Source organism: Pimephales promelas, chromosome 8 (assembly GCF_988280905.1).
Source record: "Pimephales promelas chromosome 8, fPimPro1.hap1.1, whole genome shotgun sequence".
Taxonomy (NCBI): Eukaryota; Metazoa; Chordata; class Actinopteri; order Cypriniformes; family Leuciscidae; genus Pimephales; species Pimephales promelas.
In genome coordinates, this window is record NC_142776.1 from 10,543,572 (window position 1) to 10,565,215 (window position 21,644).

The following is a 21,644-nucleotide window of genomic DNA, read 5'->3' on the forward strand; positions in this document are numbered from 1 at the left end:
CGAAACGTGCATGTCATGAGCTCCGGTCCAGATGTAAATATGTGTCGAACTGCAGTATCAGTTTGAGGCAGAATCAGACCGAGAAAGCTGCGATGAAGAGAGTCAAACAGAACCTCACCACACACGGCTCTTACTAAACGTTTCTGAATGATAATTTGCTACATTTTTTTTTTTACTTTATACACGTCTGTTTTACACAATAGCATCTGACTGGCAACAATAGCAAATGACTGACAACTAATATTAAACACAAACAGCGTTGGCAAGTTTACGTTTTTGATCAAATCGAAAATAACGTCATAAAGCATATATACATGAAAAATACATTTTACAACATTAGTACTTAGTACAAAATTCAGGTCCATGATGTTTGTACGCATTTGTCATAGACACAAAATAGCATAACTAGTAGCCTTGTGGCTATGAAGCCAGCGCTGGCATTTGAAAAAAATAAAACACAAGACTACGCCTGGAATTATACATGCAAATACATTTAAAATGATGAAGTCTTAGCCTACTTACAGGTTGTGGCCCAACAACTGCTGCCTCTGGTTTTAAAGTTGGAACTGCTTCATGTTTTAGTAACAGTTTCTTGTTGAATCCGGCATTGAACTCGTGGAGATTCTGGAAGCTGTCTTCCGTAAAATGCGCAGCACAGAGAGCTAGATTACGATCGTCATTTTCAGGAACGTAATCAAACATAAATTGTATCCATTGTTGACGAAGTACAGCGTCTGTGGGAAGCTCGAACACAGAAGGCCTGACAGGTCTTAAAAAAACACTTGACGTGTTTTTTTTAAAACACTCGACGTGCTGCAGAAATATGTGCATGCCCTTTTTTGCATATTCCGGAGGGAGGGGTGGATGCAAATGTGTGGGTTAGTGACGTCTAAAACCCAGCTGTAGTCCCAATCGAGTCGTTTTTGTAGGCATTTACACTTCCTGGTGTTTAAAAGACGATATCTCTGCTTACACTGAACTTTCAGCGCAACTTTGCAGATACTGTTCATGCACCAACAGCAACATCACACACTATTTAAAATGAAAAAAGTGAAATCGCAGTCACCCCTCCCCCACTTAAAATGAAATAAAAGAATGAAATAAATAAAAACCTGAAAAATCAGTGTTATTGCATGAGTTTATTTCTTGCTATGCCATGTCTTACAGAAGAGGTGTAATACAGGTAAACAATATAATTTGTGTCTCTGTCTGTTATTTCAAAAGTTCAACATATCAATCCTTATGAGACAGCATGTTCACTGAGTGCGTAAACAAGGTGGTGCATTGTCTCCAATGGTTGCAGAACCCTGGGAGGGATACAAGTGAAGCTCACAATCAGCAAAAAGAATAATCTTCTTGCCACAAACATACAGCGGATATACCATCATGACATTCATTGTCACAGTTGTTAGCATAATGATGTACATCTGAACTTGTTGTGTAAATGTAATGGTCAGTTACTGTGAAAAGCATTATTGCAATAGTTCCTTTTTCTTTTTCTTAAAAAAAGCCATGTTTATTTATATAAACCTCAAATTCATTGAGATTAATAATACACTCTTTAATTGGCAGACCATTAGGGAAAGTGCTACAATGACCGGCTTCAAAAAAACAGCTGCACTCCCATTTATTGTGTTGACTCAGCATGTTTTCAAAAGCAAGGCTCCGATTCCAGATTGTATCTATAATGTATATATACCTCTCAAATGTCCATTTAGCCCTCCGATTATATATGCTGTTGCAGTATGATTTAAGTTTAAACTGGATGTGAAACAGTATTCTGATGATCAGCTGTGCTTATACTGTCTACTTCTACTTACCACATTACAATGACCAGGACCTCTGTTTTTATACATGGAAAGTGAGTAGGTGATCTAAAACCTGCATAAAAAACACAAAAGTATTTCCATCATTTGGCCCACTTTAGTTGAATAGATATGTGAGAAAAAAGAGTCCCTCAATAAAGCAACAAAGAAAAATAATTGCTGCCACTGAGAACATTTTCAAGGACAATGATTCAGATACTTCCAATATTGGCTTTGACCCTAATAAACTCCATAAAGTTATATTAGCATTGTTATTGCATTAAAGTTTTTTGTAACCATGTCCTCATAAGTAAGTTTCTCAGGATGTTTACTCAACATTAGCATGTAAACAAAAATTACTAACATCATAAAGTGCTAGTCAGCCTTATTTAAGTACGAACCAACACTTGCACACAGATTTTGGCGTAAAACAAAATAGACATTATAACAATTCCCCATTAAACGTTCAAAGTGATGTTGCACATATCCTGCACATGACTGTTGTTAAAGGATTAGTTCACTTTTGAAAAAACTTTTGCTGATAATTTACTCACCCCAATGTCATCCAAGATGTCCATGTCTTTCTTTCCTCAGTCGAAAAGAAATTTAGGTTTTTGATGAAAACATTCCAGGATTTTTCTCCATATAATGGACTTCAATGGGAACCGGATGGTTCAAGGTCCAAAAGACAGTTAATAACTGTTTCAGATGCAGCTTCAAATGTCTTTAAACGATATCAGACGATGAATAAGGGTCTTATCATGCGAAACGATCGGTTATTTCAAAACTTATTCCAAAAATGTAACTTTTCTAAGGACAAATGCTAGCCTTGCTCTATTCTGTGAGGCGCGTTTGCAACGTCACGTATTACGTAATTACGTTCAAAAGGTCACGGGCGACGTAGCCGAAAGTACAGAGTCAGTGTTTACAAGTTGAACGCATAGGTTGAACGTGCAAACTAGCTCAAACACCGTATACAAAAAAAGGAATTAAAAGGTAAAACAACAATGTCGGACGATTTTGATTCTGTACTTCCGGCTACGTCGCCCGTGACCTTTTGAACGTAATTCGTTTCGCATGATAAGACCCTTATTCATCGTCTGGTGTCATTTAAAGACATTTGAAGCTGCATCTGAAACTGTTATTAACACTGTCTTTTGGACCTTGAACCATCCGGTTCCCATTGAAGTCCATTATATGGAGAAAAATCCTGGAATGTTTTCATCAAAAACCTAAATTTCTTTTCGACTGAGGAAAGAAAGACATGGACATCTTGGATGACATGGGGGTGAGTAAATTATCAGCAAAAGTTTTTTCAAAAGTGAACTAATCCTTTAAGTTCCTGTCTGCAGAAAACATTGCAAGAAAATGCACAACTGTCTCTGTATGAGAGCATACATTCATTCATTTAATATCTGGACTACACAATTTCCATTACCTCATTATGCAAAATGGTTCCAACTTCCATGTACATTGTGCAGTTTCTGAGTAACACACTTAAATACTGATGCAGAGATAAAGTGCATGATCTGCTAAGTCAATGTCCCTCTGAACCAACATACTACCATAAAGTAACATGCTGTCATAGATGTGCTCTGCCTGTGTTGTGTTGCTCTGCAGACACAGAAATCCGTAACCCAGTCAAAAAAGTATTGAGAGCTCATTGAGGGCCTGAATTCTGCTAATCCAAACCAAAGGTCACTTTAATGAGCCTCAGTAAGAATTTGTTTTTGATGTGTCCTCCGCTTGGAATCCTACTAGCAAACAAATGTTGATGTTCATGCCTGTTAGCCTTATTTATCTTTTCGAAGTCTGAATTAGCAAGATTATGATTGAGCTAATTTGATCTGATTTTGATAGAAATTTTAGTTTTATATGAGTGGCAAGTCATCTGTGCCAGTGGGTGACAGGAATGGGACACAGGCGGGCGTCACTGCTGTGCCAGTAGGGCACTCCGATTGGCCTTCATCTTCTCTAGTCTCTTCGTAAGGTGGCTGTTGCTTGCCTCCAGCTCATCGATACGGTCAAGGGCAGACCTCAGCTAGAATAAGCACAGCAGGAATTTGTTACATCACTCTCTAAAAAATATTCAGTAGCTTTGTGAATATCCAACGCTATCTCACAACCAATTCGTACAAATTGAAAGGTAACTAAAAGGTGGCTAATTCGTACGAATTCGTATGACCTCACTCGTCCGAATTTGTACGATTTGTCTAAACCCACGTGATGGGTATGTTTAGGGGCGGGGTCAGGGGTCAAGGTCAATTAGTACGAATTGGGCAACTCATAAAATATGTACGATTTAACAAAAAGTGAGGTTGTACGAATTGTTACGAATTAGCCACCTCATAAAATTTGAACGAATTGCCGTGAGATCGGGTTGAAATATCACACAATAATAAATAACTATACTACCTTAATACAATCTCTGAATATCACTTGTTTTTGACTAAAATGTACATCTCTTGTTTTATGAAAAAAAAAATAATATTTGACAAACAAATTATATTTTTAAGATATACTTATATACTTATTTTTGTTCAATTTCATTCAAAATATTTGAAAATGAAGAAATGATATTGATCATTTTCAAGAACTACTATTATTACTCATTCCATCTCAACATTCTCTCATCTTTAACAGCAGCTTAAGAAATTGAGTAAGTTGGGCAATCACGCGCCAAGAGGAGTATTTGATTTTTCAAGCATTCTTTAATACGGACTGTATAAAGAGAGTAATTGATCAGTGTTATTTTGTGTTTTGCACAAAAATTATATAGTAGGAGAAATTAGTGCATGTTCTTTTTTGTTTGGATTCATGGGAGTTTCTGTTAAATTGATGTTTTGGTGTTACTATTGCGATGAATAGTATAACATGTGGTCAGGTTGAGGATGAGCCAGGGGACATTTAAGTCACCTTGAAAGTTCGAAAAAGTCATTTTTAAATGAGTAATTTGCAAATCTGTGCTGACTCGGTTTCAGACTTTTTTTTTTTTTGCGAACCGGACAAAACTTTATTGCAGCGATAGCAAACAAAAATGATCCAGTCGATATTCAATAGACAAAATCAAATCCCGCCCAACATTTTCTTTTTTTTTGGTCCATTACCTTATTATATTAGGTCTAATTAATTGTATTAGTCATGGCATCAAATGAAGATCTATTTAATTTTTTTCTTACATGTACTTTATTCATAAGGTACATTTCAAGGATTTCACAGCTTCAAAATGTGCTCAATATTTTTAATTTTAAGAATATTTCACAGAAAAAAATCACTATATCATAATTGACAGTTTTCGAGTGCAGTTGTTGCTAATTATGTTTAAAATATTAGCGATTCACATACAAACTAGGACTTATTTAAAAAAAAGAGATACGATATATAGGGAAACATGCCTCCAATTTAATTGATATATTTATTGACATGTATAAAAATAAAGATAATAGAAAACTTATTTCAAAACTATATCTAGCCATTCAATCCGTAAAGAAACAATCAACAAATAAAGTTAGATTAAAGTGGGGAAAAGAATCTGGTCTAGATATTTCAGAGGAAGACTGGCTGAATATCTGTTCTGTACAGGCGACTATTACCACTACCAGCTCAGGTTTGTGGAGAGAATTCTGTTGGCAGAATCTTATTAGATACTTATAACCCCCAAGTTAAAATCTATTCAGTCTGGCGAGAAGGAAATTGGTCTATGTTGGAGGAAATGTGGGGAACAGCCGGCTGGCCATTTCCATGTATTCTGGAGCTGCCCAGCCATTCAGTCATTTTGGCAGGAGCTAATACAAGTAATAGATTTTATTTTCGGTGATGAAACTGACTGCTCATTTTCTACAATTTACCTGGGCAACTTAGCAGCCCATTTAATGATAAAAGACAAGTACCTTTTAAAGATAATATTAGCAACCAGCAAGAAAGCTGTAACACGAAAGTGGCTACAATTTGAACCCCCAACAAAGGCTGAGTGGCTGGACATTATGACCAAGGTCCAGAAGATGGAGAGGCTGACTTTTGCTTTAAACTTACAGATGGACAGAAATTTGCAGTATTGGGAAAAATTGATTGTGTTTACGACTTCATGACATGTTTATTGACCAGTGCAATGCACCATCTGACATATATACTTTCATACATTTTACTTTATCTAATATATTAGTGACCAAACGATTGCCCTGAATGATTGTCTTTATTGTATTTTTTATTGCTGTTTTTGGTTTCTGTTATGTTTTTGTTTTGTTTTGTTTAAAAGGAAAAAGAATATAAAAATAAAGTTAAAAAAATATTAGCATCCCCCCAATCATTTAATAATGTACCTCTCTCTGTAGCTTGCGTTTCTCCACTTTTAGTTCATCTTCCACTTTCTCCGCAGCCTCAGCAGACATCTTATAGCGGCCCACCTGACCCTCCAGTCGAATTATCTGCCACATGACAGAGATTGCAGATTATACATGAAACACTGTGGAACTGCTGTTACCACAATCAGAAGAAGAATGCAAGAGCAAGATTCTGTTGTGCCTCTGGGAATAATGTCTTGTGTCAGTGTTAACCATGACTTACATTTTGTTCAAGTGCTGTTACTTCTTGCACAGACTTGACCAACTTGAATTTCAGGTCACTTATCTGCCTGTTAGCATCTCCTGTAGAAAAAAAAAAAAAACATCTCATGAAAACATATAACTCCTTATGACAATCCAGCCTAGATAACAAAAGACTGATAGTGATTGAAATTTAAAGGTGTATCTTACTCTGCAGATCTAGGATATGAGGGTCCAGACCATTCTGAAGGTCATCCTCATCAGTGCTTCCCATTTCTTCTGTCCCATTCTTCTGTTTCTGCTCTGCAGTGGCTTTAAGCTTCCGTACCTGCAAATACACACACAGCACAGCAGAACCTGATTTCAGCAAGTGCAACGTGTTCCTGGATCAACATCTCAGTTGTTGGAACAAAATTCCAATCAACTAATAAGATGGGACAAATTTACAGTTTATGTCAAATTTAGACTTACAACCAGGGTTAGGTACTTCTTAACTCCTAACCAGAGTTATTCACCTATCACTTCCCTCTGATTTTAGAGAGAAGTTATAGGTAAGGATATGGTTGTGATACAATTTTCGGAAAAGTTTTGTTGTTCCAGGATCCACAAAATATGTTGATGGAACGCGGTATTTCATAAGATGCTCTCCCACAATATCAATTATACAGAAAACGTCTCGGTTACGTATGTCACCCTCGTTCCCTGAGGAACGGAAAAGTGTCGTCGGGGAGTTCACTGATGAATTAGGACCAGGCTAGGGAGCCTATTGCCTTCGAGAGAATAAAAACGAGCCAATAAATATTGGCATGCAAGATTTGCATTCCGCGAGCCGCCTACCAGCGCAGATATAAAAGGCGAAAGTAAACATTGCATGACGCTTTTCACTGAGGAGCCAAACAGAGTCCAGTTCTCCGCGAAGGTACAGCAACATGGCGAAGGGACGACACATCTCTGTTGCCTGTACTCAGGGAACGAGGGTTACATACGTAACCGAGACATTCCCTTTCGTCCTGAGAACTCCAATGTGTCGAGGAGTTCCCTGATGAATTGGGATCCCTAACAAAATGCCATGGTGCTAGCCCCTTCCAGCACCCAGCTAAGCTACCCTGCAGTAGTTTCTTGACAAATTGCGGGAGCTAGCTAGGGAGTCACACTGCTGTTCCCGTTCAGTGGACTTTGGATAACACTGGGAAAGCGTGCCCTAACCCGTAAAAGGGAAGAGAACGTTACGGAAGCCAGCCGCCTGATGAAGGCCTGGCATACACATACGTACTAGCCCAGGAGGATAGTGAAACATATGGCAGTCCCTGAGGTAGTCCCAATCCAAGGAAAGTGGGAGCGTACTCAACAGGGACGACAGAACGAGTCTGTCAAGAGGAAGACACGGCTGAACTGCATGTGGCATTATGAGTCACCAAAGAGACCACTGGACAAAACACCAAGTCTACACACAACTCCTTTAGAGGTAGCAGACCTAGCGGCGGCGGTCCGCCACACCTGACACCAAAGAGGTGATGGAGGAACTCACAAGGCTCCCCGAAGTAGGGCGCCAACGGAGCAAAAGACGCATGCATCCGGCCGAGGCACGGAGTGGCGTAGCAAGCCGACACAACCTATTCCCTCGCACCACTGGCCGTAGTGCGGACGGGACTGAGAAAAGCAAGGGCTGGGTCTGCCTCCTCCTGTGGCAGCGCTTGGAGGTTCTCAATATCACCTGAGAAAGGCACGGCCCGAACTCTAGGCACGATTCGTCGACTGAAAAAGCCTGCAGATCCCCGACCCTCTTGAAAGAGGCCAATGCCAACAGGAGTGCTGCCTTAATGGACAGGATATTTAGCTTCACTGTCAACAAAGGCTCAAAGGGAGGACTTTAAAGAGCTCTCAGTACCAGAGCTAGGTCCCAAGAGGGTACAGAGTTCAAAACACGAGATGGATTTAACCTCCTAGCAGCCTTAAGGAATCTGGTGATCAGGTCGTGGTTCCCCACAGACTTACCTTCTACTACATTGTGATGTGTGGCTATTGTGGAAACATACACCTTGAGGGTGGAGGGAGACAGCCTTCGCTCTAACCCATCTTGTAGGATGAAAGCATGACTCTGATCGGGCAAGTTCGGGGGTCCTCCTGGTGGGAGGAACACCACTCGATGAATAGGTTCCACTTCAACGCATAGAGGCACCCCATAGAGAGGCTCTAGCAGAAGTGATGATGTTTACCACTGCCTGTGGTAGATCACCTAGAACCTCCGCATCCCATCCAGGGACCAGACATGGAGTTTCTAGAGGTCTGGACGCGGGTGCCATAAAGTGCCCCGTCTCTGAGAAAGGAGGTCCTTCCTCAGAGAATCGGCCAAGGAGGGGCTGTCGCGAGGAACATGAGTTCCAAGCACCAAGTCCTGGTGGGCCAATACGGCGTCACTAACAGGACCTGCTCCTCGTCCTCCCTGACCTTGCACAGAGTGTGTGCAAGAAGGCTTACTGGGAGAAACGCATACTTGCGCAGGTCCCGGGGCCAGTTGTGAGCCGAGGGTCCCCTCGGACAGTGAGTAAAACCACTGGCAATGGGTTGTGCCCGGAGAGGCAAACAGGTCCACTTGTGCAACTCCGAAAACACTCCAAATCAGCTGAACCGCCTGGGGATGGAGTCGCAATTTTCCTGGCAGGGGAGGCAACCGTGAAAGCTCGTCTACCACACGGTTGAGCTCCCATGAGTGGCACGAAGCGACCTCAGATGCTTCTGGCTCCATAGGAGGAGGTGGGAGGTGAGTCGCGACATGCGGCGGGAGCGTAGACCACCTTGTTGGTTGATGTATGCAACGGCCGCAGTGGTGTCTGTACGGACCAGTACATGCTTGTGTTTGCCCTTTGTATGTGGCCCCCCACCCCATAGCAGAAGCATCTGTGAAAACCACAACATGCCTGGAAACCTGGACAAGGGGCACTCCGGCCTGAAGAAACGCAGGATCCGACCATTGGGTTTGGCGGCAGTGCAGGGTTATCTTGACCCGGAACGTGCAGCTCTGCCACGCCCACCTCGGGACTCGATCGTGAAGCCAGTGCTAAAGGAAAGTGTCAGTTAGATGACGCGGTTAGGTTTAGATCTGGGGTGGGGGTAGGGTTACACGCGATCCTAGGGCGTCATCTAACTGACGCTAAAGGGCGCCTAAAGCGTCAGATACTGAAGCATGGTCAAAATGCTTCCCAAGGCGTCAGTTAGGTGACGCCTTGGGGGTGAGAATGGGCTGAGCTAGTAGAGGCGTGAGAAGCCCAATAGGATCTTTCACCAGTCGAAACATTCTTTACGGTAATCCTCCACTCACCAACAGGAATCACCGAAGTAGCTGCCTGCCGAACTGAACCAGCAGACGAACTAAATGAACTAGTTTCAGGGTTCTCAGTCTCGAGTGCAGCATCGGGAGAGTCATATTCCCGCAATGAGAACATGACACATCCACAAACGCTGCCTCAGCGAGCGCTATGCCCAAGCACGAGAGGCAATGCTTGTGGCCATCTACCTGAGGGAGAAATCGACCGCATCCAGAAACACACAGGTGAAACGACATCCTGAAAAGGACGTGAAACACCTGCAAAGCTCTTTTAGGAGATGGAAAGTGCTCTGATGTGCCGAAGCACCGAGGGATCACCGCGGCAGAGGTACTCGTTGAGTTTTCTTAATCTCTCTTCAGCAAGGAACAGCAGTAGAAACTGTGAGGCCCCGAAGAAAAAAGCATCATGCAATGTTTACTTCCACCTTTATATCCGTGCTGGTAGGCGGCTCGCAGAATGCAAATCTTGCATGCCAATATTTATTGGCTCGTTTTTAATTCTCTCAAAGGCAATAGGCTCCCTAGCGTGATCCTAACTCGTCAGGGAACTCCCCGACAACACGTTGGAGTTCCCAGGACGAAAGCCAACAATGAATCACTTGAAAAGCATGACAAAACTCACCTGGTCGAGCAAACTCTCTCTCTCTTCCACCAGCTTCCTTAATCTGATCTCTGAAAAATTCAAACAAAAATATATACAGAACATGAACCTCATACAGAATCGAATGTAAGATACACAACGAGTCGATGTAGGCACTAATATAATTTATTTTGTAGCACTTATTGGAACCGTCATTTTAATATTTTACAATGAATTATACAATTAATAAAAAATACAATTAATGTGCATTTAACATGACCAAAAATGCATGACTCAATTGCAAAATAGATTGTTGGGGTGATAAGGAAAGAAACACTATATTTACTTCTAAAGCCCGTTGTGTAAAGTCTATTAAAAGCTTTATTCCTCTTGTATGTCAAATTATCTTCATTTAGGTTTTTTTCCCAGCAATATACCCAAAAGTAATTAATAATAATCACCATATCATATAATTAATAACAAAAAAGGTAACATTAACAAAAAAACACTGTTTTTATTTAATATGAATTATTGTGATATTGTGTATTAAATAGAACCCATATAGGTAACACTTTATAATAACTCCACACTATTAATCATTAGTTAAACATGAGTAAACAGTTAATTCATCATTTATAAAATATTAATAGACATTAATATGCAGTTTATAAATACAGCTATTCATGTTTTTTTCTTGATTTATAAGCATATCTATAATGCGTTTAATGAGTGTATTTTCATACTATGTTAATGATCAATTAATAATTTCTAAATGAAGTATAGCATTATTTACAAACCAGTTGTTTAAGAGTTGTCAGTCATTCATTAGATCACTTAGAAAGTGTAAGTAGTAAATACAGGTAGTTATAAAGCATTTAGTAGTGGTCAGTTAACTATTTTTGTGACCTAATCTAAAGTGAGGACTATTCATGCTTTGTAAAGCATTTATAAAGGTGATTTAAAGACTCGTCAATCTTCTAAACAGCAAAATGTAACAAACACAACGCAGTGATACAGAACATAGAAATATTTAACAGCCTTTAAAAATGCTTTACAAGGTATGACTAGTCCTCACTTTAGATGAGCTCACGAACATAGTTAACTGACCACTACTAAATGCTTTATAACTACCCAAATTAACCCTTAATTACAGCATTAATACATGTTAATAAAGCATTTATTAAGTAACCATCACTATATGTCTGAATAATAAGATCTATGAATGTACATTTAAATAGTTTATTAATCATTTACTCACTCGCTCTAAGTAATCGTATGAACCACTGAAAACTCTTAAATAACTGGTTCATAAAAAATGCAATTCTTCATTTAGAAATGATAAATTGATCATTAATAAAGGATGAAAATACAATTATTAAACAAAGTATAGATATGCTTTTAAATCAAGAAGAAAGCATGTATAGCTGTATTTATGAACTGCTTATTAATGTCTATTAATGCTTTATGAATGCTGAATTAATGGTTTACTCATGCTTAACTAATGATTATTAGCGTGTAGTTATTAAAAAGTGTTACCCATGTATATATGGTGTTATTATAACTATACACATTGTATATGTACACTGATGTGAATATTATTTTGTATAAAACATTTGTGGTATTTGCTTTTTATTTGTCGTTACAAGTGACATCAATGATGATGATGATGATTGTTACACATGGGGAAGTATTATTCTTCCAAAGTGCAATGCATCTAATTGTCCATGCATTTGGATTTGTATCCATACACAATGTATTCACATTTCTCTTGAGGAATTTGTTTTTAAAAATCAAGCTTTTCAGAATATTGAAAAAAATGTACAGCTTTTGCATGCCAAAAACATGCCTGGATCATTCTAATTTACATTAAAGATTTAAAGAACATGATTATGCAAAATTACACCACACATATAATTTCTCAATGAAAATAAAATCAAATGGGCATTGTCACAAACATCAGAAAATCAAAAAAGAACAATACAAATCTGTGAAAAATCATGACATATAGCAGTTGAAGCAGTTGAACTTTTTCTTGAAGTACGTCTGTGTTTCATTTTCTATACTCAGTCCTCTCACATCGAATATTATTTCTTTTGGAGGTTCACTCTTATGCATATTTAAACCAGCAACTGCTTCCTCACAACTATCGAGAAGGAAAGCTATGCCCTTGTGCTCTACTGGCATGCTATACGTGTCCTCCACACACTGCAACTCTGGCTCAGCCTCTGTCTCTCGCTGGTCCCTGGATAGTACACCTTTGTCTCCTGTGGTATTAAATATTTCCGGTTCATTAGAGTCTGTGGGTTCAAACATGAGATCTTGAGAGCTTTTAATAGCAGCATTGATTTCTATTCAGTTAATGTTCTCTGCTGGTCTGGTCTGTGGTTCATATATTGTAATTTCCAAAATTATCTGAGTCTCAGGATTAAATGGTTATAGTGAAACAAGTTTCTGCACTTGAATCAATGTTTCATTTATCCTCTGACATGTTCTGTTTGATTATAATTACAGGTTCTTCAACATTAATTAGAGTGCACTTTACCAGTGAGATGTCAAATCTGCAACCAGTAGAATTGTGAAAAAACACTTGAATTGTGTGTTTTTTTTTTTGTTATATTGAGAGTAGGAATCCATCTTTATTTGTATGCAGCTGCGTTAATACATACATCCTGAAACAAATCTAACCAGGTGGAGCTGAGGGAGGTGGAGGATTTCAGAGGAACTCTGATAGCTTTCTACCTAAACTAGCCTATAGCGAACACCAAACCAGACTATTTAAGTGTTGAACAAGCAATCTCACTCACTGCAGAATCAACAGACCCAAATCAACTTGTGCCACGTGATAACAGTGTGATGGCTTGCAGCAGATCACATGTTAAGGACCAATCAGCCTGTGCCATCTAGAGTTTCATGATATTTATACAGGTTTGAGGAGGTATACGGTCAACATTCCCTCATTTAACAAACTGACACAAGAATGACACCAAAAGGATTTCTTGCCACCATTTTGGTCTTAATCGTAGTTTTGTTTAATCTCTAATCTTTAACATATTTCAGATAATAATGAAAAAACAATGCAAATATGCATTAAGCAAAATTGTGAACATTTGTTAATTACAACAAATAAATCGGCTGCAATAGCTTATTTGTTTAGACTGTGAGTTAAAAAAAATACTGGAAACCGTTTTTCTTACCTAACATGCTGTCTCCAGTCATGAGGGGCGTGTGAGAGTCTTGATTCAATCGGGAAGCTGTTTCCGAACCAGCACGCCCATCGATCGCCCCGTCTGCTGTCTGCCCATTGGCCGTCACCTCAGATCCCAGCACAATGCCATGTTTCTGAGCAAGAATACAATCTGATGTCAACATCCCATTTTGTCATTATGTTATAATGGTCCTTTGAATTCAAAATAATGATGCTACATATAATGATTTCTATATCGCTACTTCATTGCCAATATTGCTTCTAAACCTCTACCTTTAGAGCATCCTTAAGCCGGCAAACCTCATCACTGAGTGCCTCCCGTTCATCATGGATAATGTCTGAATATTCCTTCTGCCTCTCTAAGGCCTAAATGACGCCATCCGCAAAAGTGAAAAGTCAGGGAAGGGAAGAACAAAGAAGTAAAGGAAAGATGTAAGGTTAGGAAAGACTACAAGGGACATGTGACAGTATAAAGCATTCTGTCCATAACCAAGTTCGGTTAATAAGTTACACAAGCTAAAGAGAAATTAGGGAATTCTGAAATTATTAAGTGATTATTAAGTGTTAAAACCTAAAAGAGAGAATTGTTTGGATGTGATATGATTAAAGAAACATGGTCATGAAAGTAATTGTACCAGAATCTTTTTATCTTTCCATTCCAATGTTTCTTGTAGGTCAGAGATCTCTCTAATGTAATCCGCCTGCTTCCCGCGAGACTGTTGGGATTCCTGAGCCCCAGCCATGAGGGCAAGCAGAGGAAAATAGATGGGTAGATAGAAGAATATTAAGAGGAAAATATGAGAGAAGACAACAGAAAAACAGAATCCATCTATGTTAGGAAGACAAAGAGCCAGAAGACTGCCGCATCAATTAAAGGAGTAGTTCACTTTTGAAAAAACTTTTGCTGATAATTTACTCACCCCCATGTCATCCAAGATGTCCATGTCTTTCTTTCCTCAGTCGAAACGAAATTAAGGTTTTTGATGAAAACATTACAGCATTTTTCTCCTTATAATGGACTTCCATGGGAACCAGGTCCAACCGAGGTCCAAACGACAGTTAATAACAGTTTCAGATGCAGCTTCAAATGTCTTTAAACCACACCAGACGATGAATAAGGGTCTTATCATGTGAAACGATCGGTTATTTCAAAGCTTATTCCAAAAATGTAACTTTTCTAAGGACAAATGCTAGCCTTGCTCCATTCTGTGAGGCGCGTTTGTAACGTCACGTAATACGTAATTACGTTCAAAAGGTCACGGGCGACGTAGCCAGAAGTACAGAGTCAGACAACAGCCGAGGTGTTTACAAGTTGAACGCATAGGTTGAACGTGAAAACTAACTCAAACGCCGTTTACAAAAAAGGAATTAAAAGGTAAAACAACGATGTCGGACGATTTTGATTCTGTACTTCCGGCTACGTCGCCCGTGACCTTTTGAACGTAATTACGTATTACGTGACGTTGCAAACGTGCCTCACAGTATATTACAAGGCTAGCATTTGTCCTTAGAAAAGTTACATTTTTGGAATAAGCTTTGAAATAACCGATCGTTTTGCATGATAAGACCCTTATTCATCGTCTGGTGTCGTTTAAAGACATTTGAAGCTGCATGTGAAACTGTTATTAACTGTCGTTTGGACCTCGGTTAGACCTGGTTCCCATTGAATCCATTATAAGGAGAAAAATCCTGGAATGTTTTCATCAAAAACCTTAATTTCTTTTCGACTGAGGAAAGAAAGACATGGACATCTTGGATGACATGGGGGTGAGTAAATTATCAGCAAAAGTTTTTTCAAAAGTGAACTAATCCTTTAATGGCGACACTCACCGTCAACAACTCTTCACTCTGCTTCAGTGTTTCCTTCATCTCCTCAAACTGTATCTTTAGGATATTGTGGGCATGACGTTCTCGCTCGCACTCCTAAAAACATTCCAGTCAAAAATGCCTATTATTAAAGTATGTACTGAAGAATTCATTGTAAATTTGCAGTATATTCCTTTTTAGTAGCCGTACTCAGGGCCGGCGCTCCGCACACGCACATCACGCACTGCGCGTAGGGCACCAAGTGCTTGGGGGGGCACCAAAAAATCTGGGTGGTGAAAAATCATCACAATAGGCTACTAGTATAAATAACAAATACAATATGTCTAAAGCATGTTAATATACAACAGCAATACAAAAGTAATATAGGCCTAGACCAAATTAGTGGAGAAAAAGGTGAATCTCCTGTGCCACTCTCCCTCTGGTGCCCCCCCTTCCCCACCTCGCAGTGGTCTGTTCCTCAATCAGTGTCAAATTTGGCAGACACCTGATCGACATCAGACATGGCCTCGAAAGAGTCGGGGGCGGAAAAAAGGAAAAAGAAGAGACAGTGGGATGATACTCGTTTGCAGGTAAGACAATGTTTTAAATAAAAGTGTTAGTTTTGTAGGCACCCTTGCTTCGTGTATGCATGTCCAGAGGGGCGTCGCTAGTTGTGCAAATGATCCAGGGCTTTGCCCTGCATGTAGAATTTTTTATTTTAACGGGGGTCCGGGGGTTTCTCCTTGGGATTTTTTTTTTTACTTGGGCTGTTTAAGATGCAGTTCGTTTGTTTGAGAAGAAAAGGAAGATCGCTTAGATATGTTTTTTTCGTTGTTGTTCTATCGGATAATGCGGTCAAAGGCCCAAGGGCGACATCTATTGGTGAAACTGCAATTAGAAAAAAAAAACACAATCTCACTGTTTGTATATTTTTATATGGAGTTGTCAAATTATTAGGGCTGGGAAAAGCGTAATCACATCCAAAATAAAAGTTTCTACATGAGTACTGTGTATAATTATTTTGTATATATAATATACACACATATGCACATATATATTTAAGAAATATTTGCATGTATATACTGTATATATTTATAGATAATTTATATTATATATATATATATATATATAAATTAAAATATTTTATATATAAATAACAAATATTTCTTAAATACATATACAAAATAATTATACACAGTGAGTACACACACATAGGCCTATATCATTAATGTAGACACAAACTTTTATTTTGGATGCGATTAATCGCGATTCATCTTTTCCCAGCCCTACAAATTATGTACAGAATTATTACATTGTGCCTCATCAGACCTCTTTTAAAGGTAGAATAGAGTTTTGAATTTTAAATGTTCCAGTGACACATAGGCTTATATTATATAAAAGACTAATGTGTGCAATATTTTTGATGGTTATTGATTCAGTACAATCCCTGAATATTTTGTCTTGTATTTCTGAATGCAGGGTCAATGCTAAAATACATGCAAGGAGCAACTTAAGGCCAGGAGGAAGAACCATCAACCAGCAGTTGTAGCCAGTTCCAAATATGTGTTTTTAGTAATTGTGGTGGTTTTTGGTATTTATAATTTTAACCTTTTTATTATTTATTTCTTTTCATATTTGGTGCCATTGTTAATGTAAATGTATGTATTTGCAGCAGTTATTTTGGAAGTAAAGAGAACCTAACTAAGAAATTCTGAATGGTTGTTATTCCTTGGGTGGGTTGGGGGGGGGGGGGATTGTTAAGGGGGCACCACCAAGCATTTGTGCTTAGGGCACCCAAATGGCTAGCGCCGGCCCTGGCCGTACTGTCAGTTATTTGAATGGTAGTATTTCTTAAAGGACAACCAAATAATGACTTTTACAATGACCATCTGCATGATTGAGTGCATGTCAGTAATATTGGTATATTAACAGTCTGTTTACTGTATATTGAGTGTTGATATTGCTGTGTGCCTGATTGAACAACTGATTCAATTGATTATACTATAGTATGCAACATTGCCACATGTAGTAGTTTAGTTATGATCAGACTTACCCCAACAGGGGTCAAATTGACCCAACAGAGTTTGATTTTTAGATATTTTTTTTTCCAGTATAATAATAATAATAATTTACTAACTTGATATTCCATTCATTCCTCTTGTATGTACAATTGTGTACTATGTGAGCCTCTGCAATGTTATTTATATATTTCTTGGTCATAGGCTGAGAAATTTTTTTTTGTTTTGTTTCAATACTCTAATTCTTTGACCTGTATGCATTCCAAGATTTTGTCTCACGTAGTAGTTTTGTCAAAAAAATATTTATTCATTACACTTCATCTATTACTCTAAATTTGGGGTTATGACAGAAAATGTAAATGTCTTATTTTCTATTGAAAACAACAATTATATATATTATTACAACAATTATAATTATATATAATAACAATTATATAGATTTTGTATTAAAACTCTCTTTATCAAAAAAAAAAAATAGATAAATTTCATCATTTGATAGGCCTTACCCTGTTTTTTTCCTCTCTCTCTCTGCGTGTCTCACACAGAAGTTCCTCCAGCTCCATCAGAGTGTCTCTCAGTGTGTCCACCTGATACATCAGGTTTGTCTTCTCATTGTCCAGCTGAGCGTTGGACACCATGGCCTTACGGTACTTCTCCTCTACCTCTACCAGAGAGTCCTGTGAGTAGACAACAAAATTAAGATCTTTACATATAGATCATGGCCATTATAATTTAGTATTATGAACACACCAAACCTACCTTCATTTCCCGTATGGAAGCCTCAGTGTCAGCTGAAAGCGAGGTATCACAGCTTCCTCTTCGTGATAACCCTCCACCCAGAGATGCTAGGGTGGCAGCCGAGAGGGTGGAGGCTGTCCTGGAACCCTGAGGATGTAGTTTAAATATTTACTTTGTCTGGTGGATCACTTTGTTGTGGAATTATTCACTGTGATGGATTCGAAATTGTGTTTGTGCATCTATTCAACATTCAACAAATTATTCTACGGACCTTTTCCAGGAAATCTGACCTTTCCTCCACCTGTATGGAAAATGAAATGTGTTCAGCAGAAGCTACAATGTTAAATCATGCAGACTCTTTATACACATTAAATGAAAAATACTTATTTAAAACAATAATGCATCAGCATTGCAGCATCTATATGTTCCATGCTTTACTCACTAGAGGGAGCAAGACACAAACAAGATTAATGCTAATTCCACACAATAGCCTACTGAATATTCCAGAGTGAGGATCAGGATATGCAAAAGGACAGGAGAACAGATCAGTTTTTGCCATGGATCTCCATGTGTTACAGGAATGACAGACTTGGCCCTTGAAAGTGAAACTGCAGTATTAAAGCTTGGTCAGTGATAGATATGGGAAGCTCACCACTGGACTGGCACGGGCTGAACTTGCCCTAGATGAAGCCCTGGAACTGGAGCCCAAAAAGCCATTGTAGTCTGAAGGCTGGCCAGAAAAGCAGGTATAGAGAAAAAAAGCAGAATAAGATGGACAGAGGAGGAGATGTTAGCCAGAAAGAGAGTTAGTTCGGAGCATTAGAGGGAAAATATATGGGAACTGATGAGTATAAAGTTTAAAGAAATGACACCATATCATAAACACTACTGTTCAAAAGTTTGGGACTAGAGCGATTGTATTAATATTTTTGAAAGAAGTCTCTTTTGCTCAACAAGAATGCATTTATTTGACCAAAAAACATTAATATTGTGAAATACTATTACAATTTAAAATTACTCGTCCTATTTTAATAAAATGTGATTTATTCCTGTGATCCAATTTTCAGCAACCAGCACTCCAATCTCCAGTCACACAATCCTTCAGAAATTATTCTAAAATGCTAATTTGGTCCTAAAGTAACCATTTTTATTATTATAAATGTGAATTAATGATTAATTAAAAGCAGCATTTATTTGAAACAGAGGTCTTCTGTAGTAATTTATGTCTTTGCCGTCACTTTTGATCTATTTTAACCATCCATACTGAATAAATGGGGGTGGGGGGCAATCTTTTAAACAGTAGTGTAAAACCGTACCCATATTGTAGGTCAAAACAAAACACACTGACACACAGCATTAGCAGGTATCTGTGCAAAGCGGAGTCTGACTAGCAAATGACCGTATTTCAACCACACATAAAGACAAAAAGATCCAAGATGATTAACCATCAAATGCATGCTTTGCATGCATTTCCCACTCTACTGCCATGCATAACAAGAGTGGGAAAACAGTAGGGTGGAGACTACCAAACTTTCCTCGGAGAAGCCCATGACATAAACAGACACAGACAACACCTAGTCAAGCCTGTGGTCTGAAAACAGAACCATGCAAGAAGCTCAACAAGCCCAGACTGGCATTGGTTATCAGGTCATGCGCCTTTTTAGACGGATATGTATAAAATGGGCCTTACGCCTCTAGAGCTGGAGCCACTGAAACGCCTAGGGCCAGAGAATGAACTCTCTTCATGCAGTGACCCCTGCAGACAGAACAGAACACTTCACCATACTACATTCACCTCACAGACTCGATATCTCTCAGACACAACCATGGAGAACACAACAAACAGTTAAAATAAACACCCTTAAATGGCCACTTTATGTATCCAAGATGGTTCACAATTATAAAATGTGATCAAACAGGGCTGCTAACAACCAGAGAAGATGTACTTTAAACACATTATGAGGAGGTAATGCTCATGACATACAGAGGAGTTCAAAGAAAGCTTCTTTGTGTGTTTACAGAAAGTTAACACATTAGCCATCAACTCTAATGCACTCTGATGTATTCTGAGCACTTATAGATAACTAAATAAAGAATTGATTTCTGCGCTAGATGTCCGAGTAAGAGACTATGGAAGGCATACTTGTCAACACAAGATTCTGCTAATCAGTTTACTACACTGCATGCAGGTATCTGCTCAAATGAGGGATTGAACACACACAACAAGTCCGTAAATGAGATAGTTTACCCAGAAATGAAAATTAATGTCATCATTCTTTGAACAGTCTTCTAGATCACTCCTTTTGTGTTCCACACACACAAAAAAATGTCATATAGGTTACAAAGACAACATAATCATAGTCATTTTTGGATTAACTATATCTTTAAGTTCATAACAATGTGTGTCATGTATTCACCAAGATGAAACAGAGTTAACAAACAATCTGCATGTCAGGTTGCATGCAGATGACAACTGGAAACAAACCCTGTGACTTCTTGAACGGGGGGGTTCACTAAAAAGCGCAGAGGGCTAAAAACAGACAAAGAGGGGAGGAAGAAAAATATATGCTCATAACATTTCATTTAAATATACTATACATTCTTCAAGTAAAATAAAATCTCTCCCCTAAATGAATAAATATCAGATTTTATCAAACAACAACAATCCTACAAACAATAAAGTATACCACATAAGTTTGCATAGACCAAAATAACCGACAGCTTACTTTTGCAGTTACTGACGTATTTTTTTCCATTCTTTCGAAATAGGCAAATAAAATAGAAAGTAAAATGTGCATTTTACAGTTTGCATTTGCATGTAAGAGTTAGCATTTAGCTACTGTACATTCAATCAAAATAATGCAATTCAAACATATACCAGAAATAATAGTATATAATCTTACCACACTTAAAGTCCCTCTGTAGTTAATAATTGTATCCCTTAAAACTCATCTTTGATCACCAAAATTACATTTTACAAGTTTTTCCTTAAAAAAAAAAAATATATATATATTCATGGCTTAAAATAGCTTGAATGTATCTATACACCCTTGCCTGATTTAGTGTACGTGGTTCTATGAATATGCAAATTATCCATGTCTCCACTCACTCACAGAGCTCAGAGATTCTCAGGTAGACGTAATTGGTTACAAGGTAGTTTGTGACATCAAAAACACCAGTGATTTCAAACTGTGTTTTTGAGACTGTCTTTGGTACACTGCTGTTTTCAGGAGAAAATACTCTTTTTGTGTTGCAATTGTGTTGACTTATGAGTTGGCACTTTGTCTTAAAGCATATTTAAAACACCACATAGACATATATAACTTGATTTTCACCACAAGGGGACAATTTGGGATTTACTTCTAACCTTGACTACCTTTTAAGGCAGAAATTAACGTACAGACACAGATATTTGGAAAAAGTTTGTGACCAAAATAAAAATAATTTTGATAGGAAACCATGTGAAACATTTCCATTACATTGGGTTCAAGTTTGTTTGGTTTTGCTGATGTGGTCGCACCTTAAGATGCAGTGCTAGTTTCAGTAACAATGACTTCTGATTGGTGGATTTCACAGCGCTATTGTGGGTAATGTAGTACTTAAAGGGTTAGTTCACCCAAAAATTG

At 38.4% G+C, this 21,644-nt stretch overlaps 1 protein-coding gene and 2 long non-coding RNA genes across 25 annotated transcripts in view; 1 reads left to right on the plus strand and 2 right to left on the minus strand.

Moving 5' to 3' along the window:
- Positions 1–1,124: 1,124 nt before the first annotated feature.
- Positions 1,125–2,934, minus strand: LOC120476543 (uncharacterized). Its single transcript, XR_005622168.2, has 2 exons — positions 1,821–2,934; positions 1,125–1,307 (listed from the first exon to the last, which is right to left on the minus strand). It is a non-coding gene; the product is annotated as an uncharacterized LOC120476543 (long non-coding RNA).
- A 121-nt stretch (positions 2,935–3,055) lies between these two features.
- The window catches only part of lrrfip1b (leucine rich repeat (in FLII) interacting protein 1b), a 63,593-nt gene continuing 45,004 nt past the window's right edge, over positions 3,056–21,644 (minus strand). For 3 of the 23 annotated variants that reach the window (XM_089133902.1, XM_089133900.1, XM_089133898.1), the window contains 15 exons: positions 20,504–20,548; positions 19,709–19,774; positions 18,671–18,748; positions 18,290–18,319; positions 18,040–18,165; positions 17,787–17,957; positions 15,287–15,379; positions 14,092–14,184; positions 13,730–13,822; positions 13,446–13,590; positions 10,294–10,343; positions 6,557–6,674; positions 6,369–6,448; positions 6,125–6,229; positions 3,061–3,846 (listed from right to left, as the gene is read on the minus strand). In XM_089133902.1, coding sequence (XP_088990028.1) covers positions 3,736–3,846; positions 6,125–6,229; positions 6,369–6,448; positions 6,557–6,674; positions 10,294–10,343; positions 13,446–13,590; positions 13,730–13,822; positions 14,092–14,184; positions 15,287–15,379; positions 17,787–17,957; positions 18,040–18,165; positions 18,290–18,319; positions 18,671–18,748; positions 19,709–19,774; positions 20,504–20,548 — 1,404 coding nt within the window. In that variant the 3' untranslated portion in view covers positions 3,061–3,735. Of the gene's footprint in view, positions 3,847–6,124; positions 6,230–6,368; positions 6,449–6,556; positions 6,675–10,293; positions 10,344–13,445; positions 13,591–13,729; positions 13,823–14,091; positions 14,185–15,286; positions 15,380–17,786; positions 17,958–18,039; positions 18,166–18,289; positions 18,320–18,670; positions 18,749–19,708; positions 19,775–20,503; positions 20,549–21,644 lie in introns of all 23 variants that reach the window. The other 20 variants (XM_089133910.1, XM_089133905.1, XM_089133907.1 and 17 more) reach the window with 17 other exon arrangements.
- LOC148977648 (uncharacterized) lies at positions 15,479–16,971 on the plus strand. Its single transcript, XR_016169606.1, has 2 exons — positions 15,479–15,852; positions 16,742–16,971. It is a non-coding gene; the product is annotated as an uncharacterized LOC148977648 (long non-coding RNA).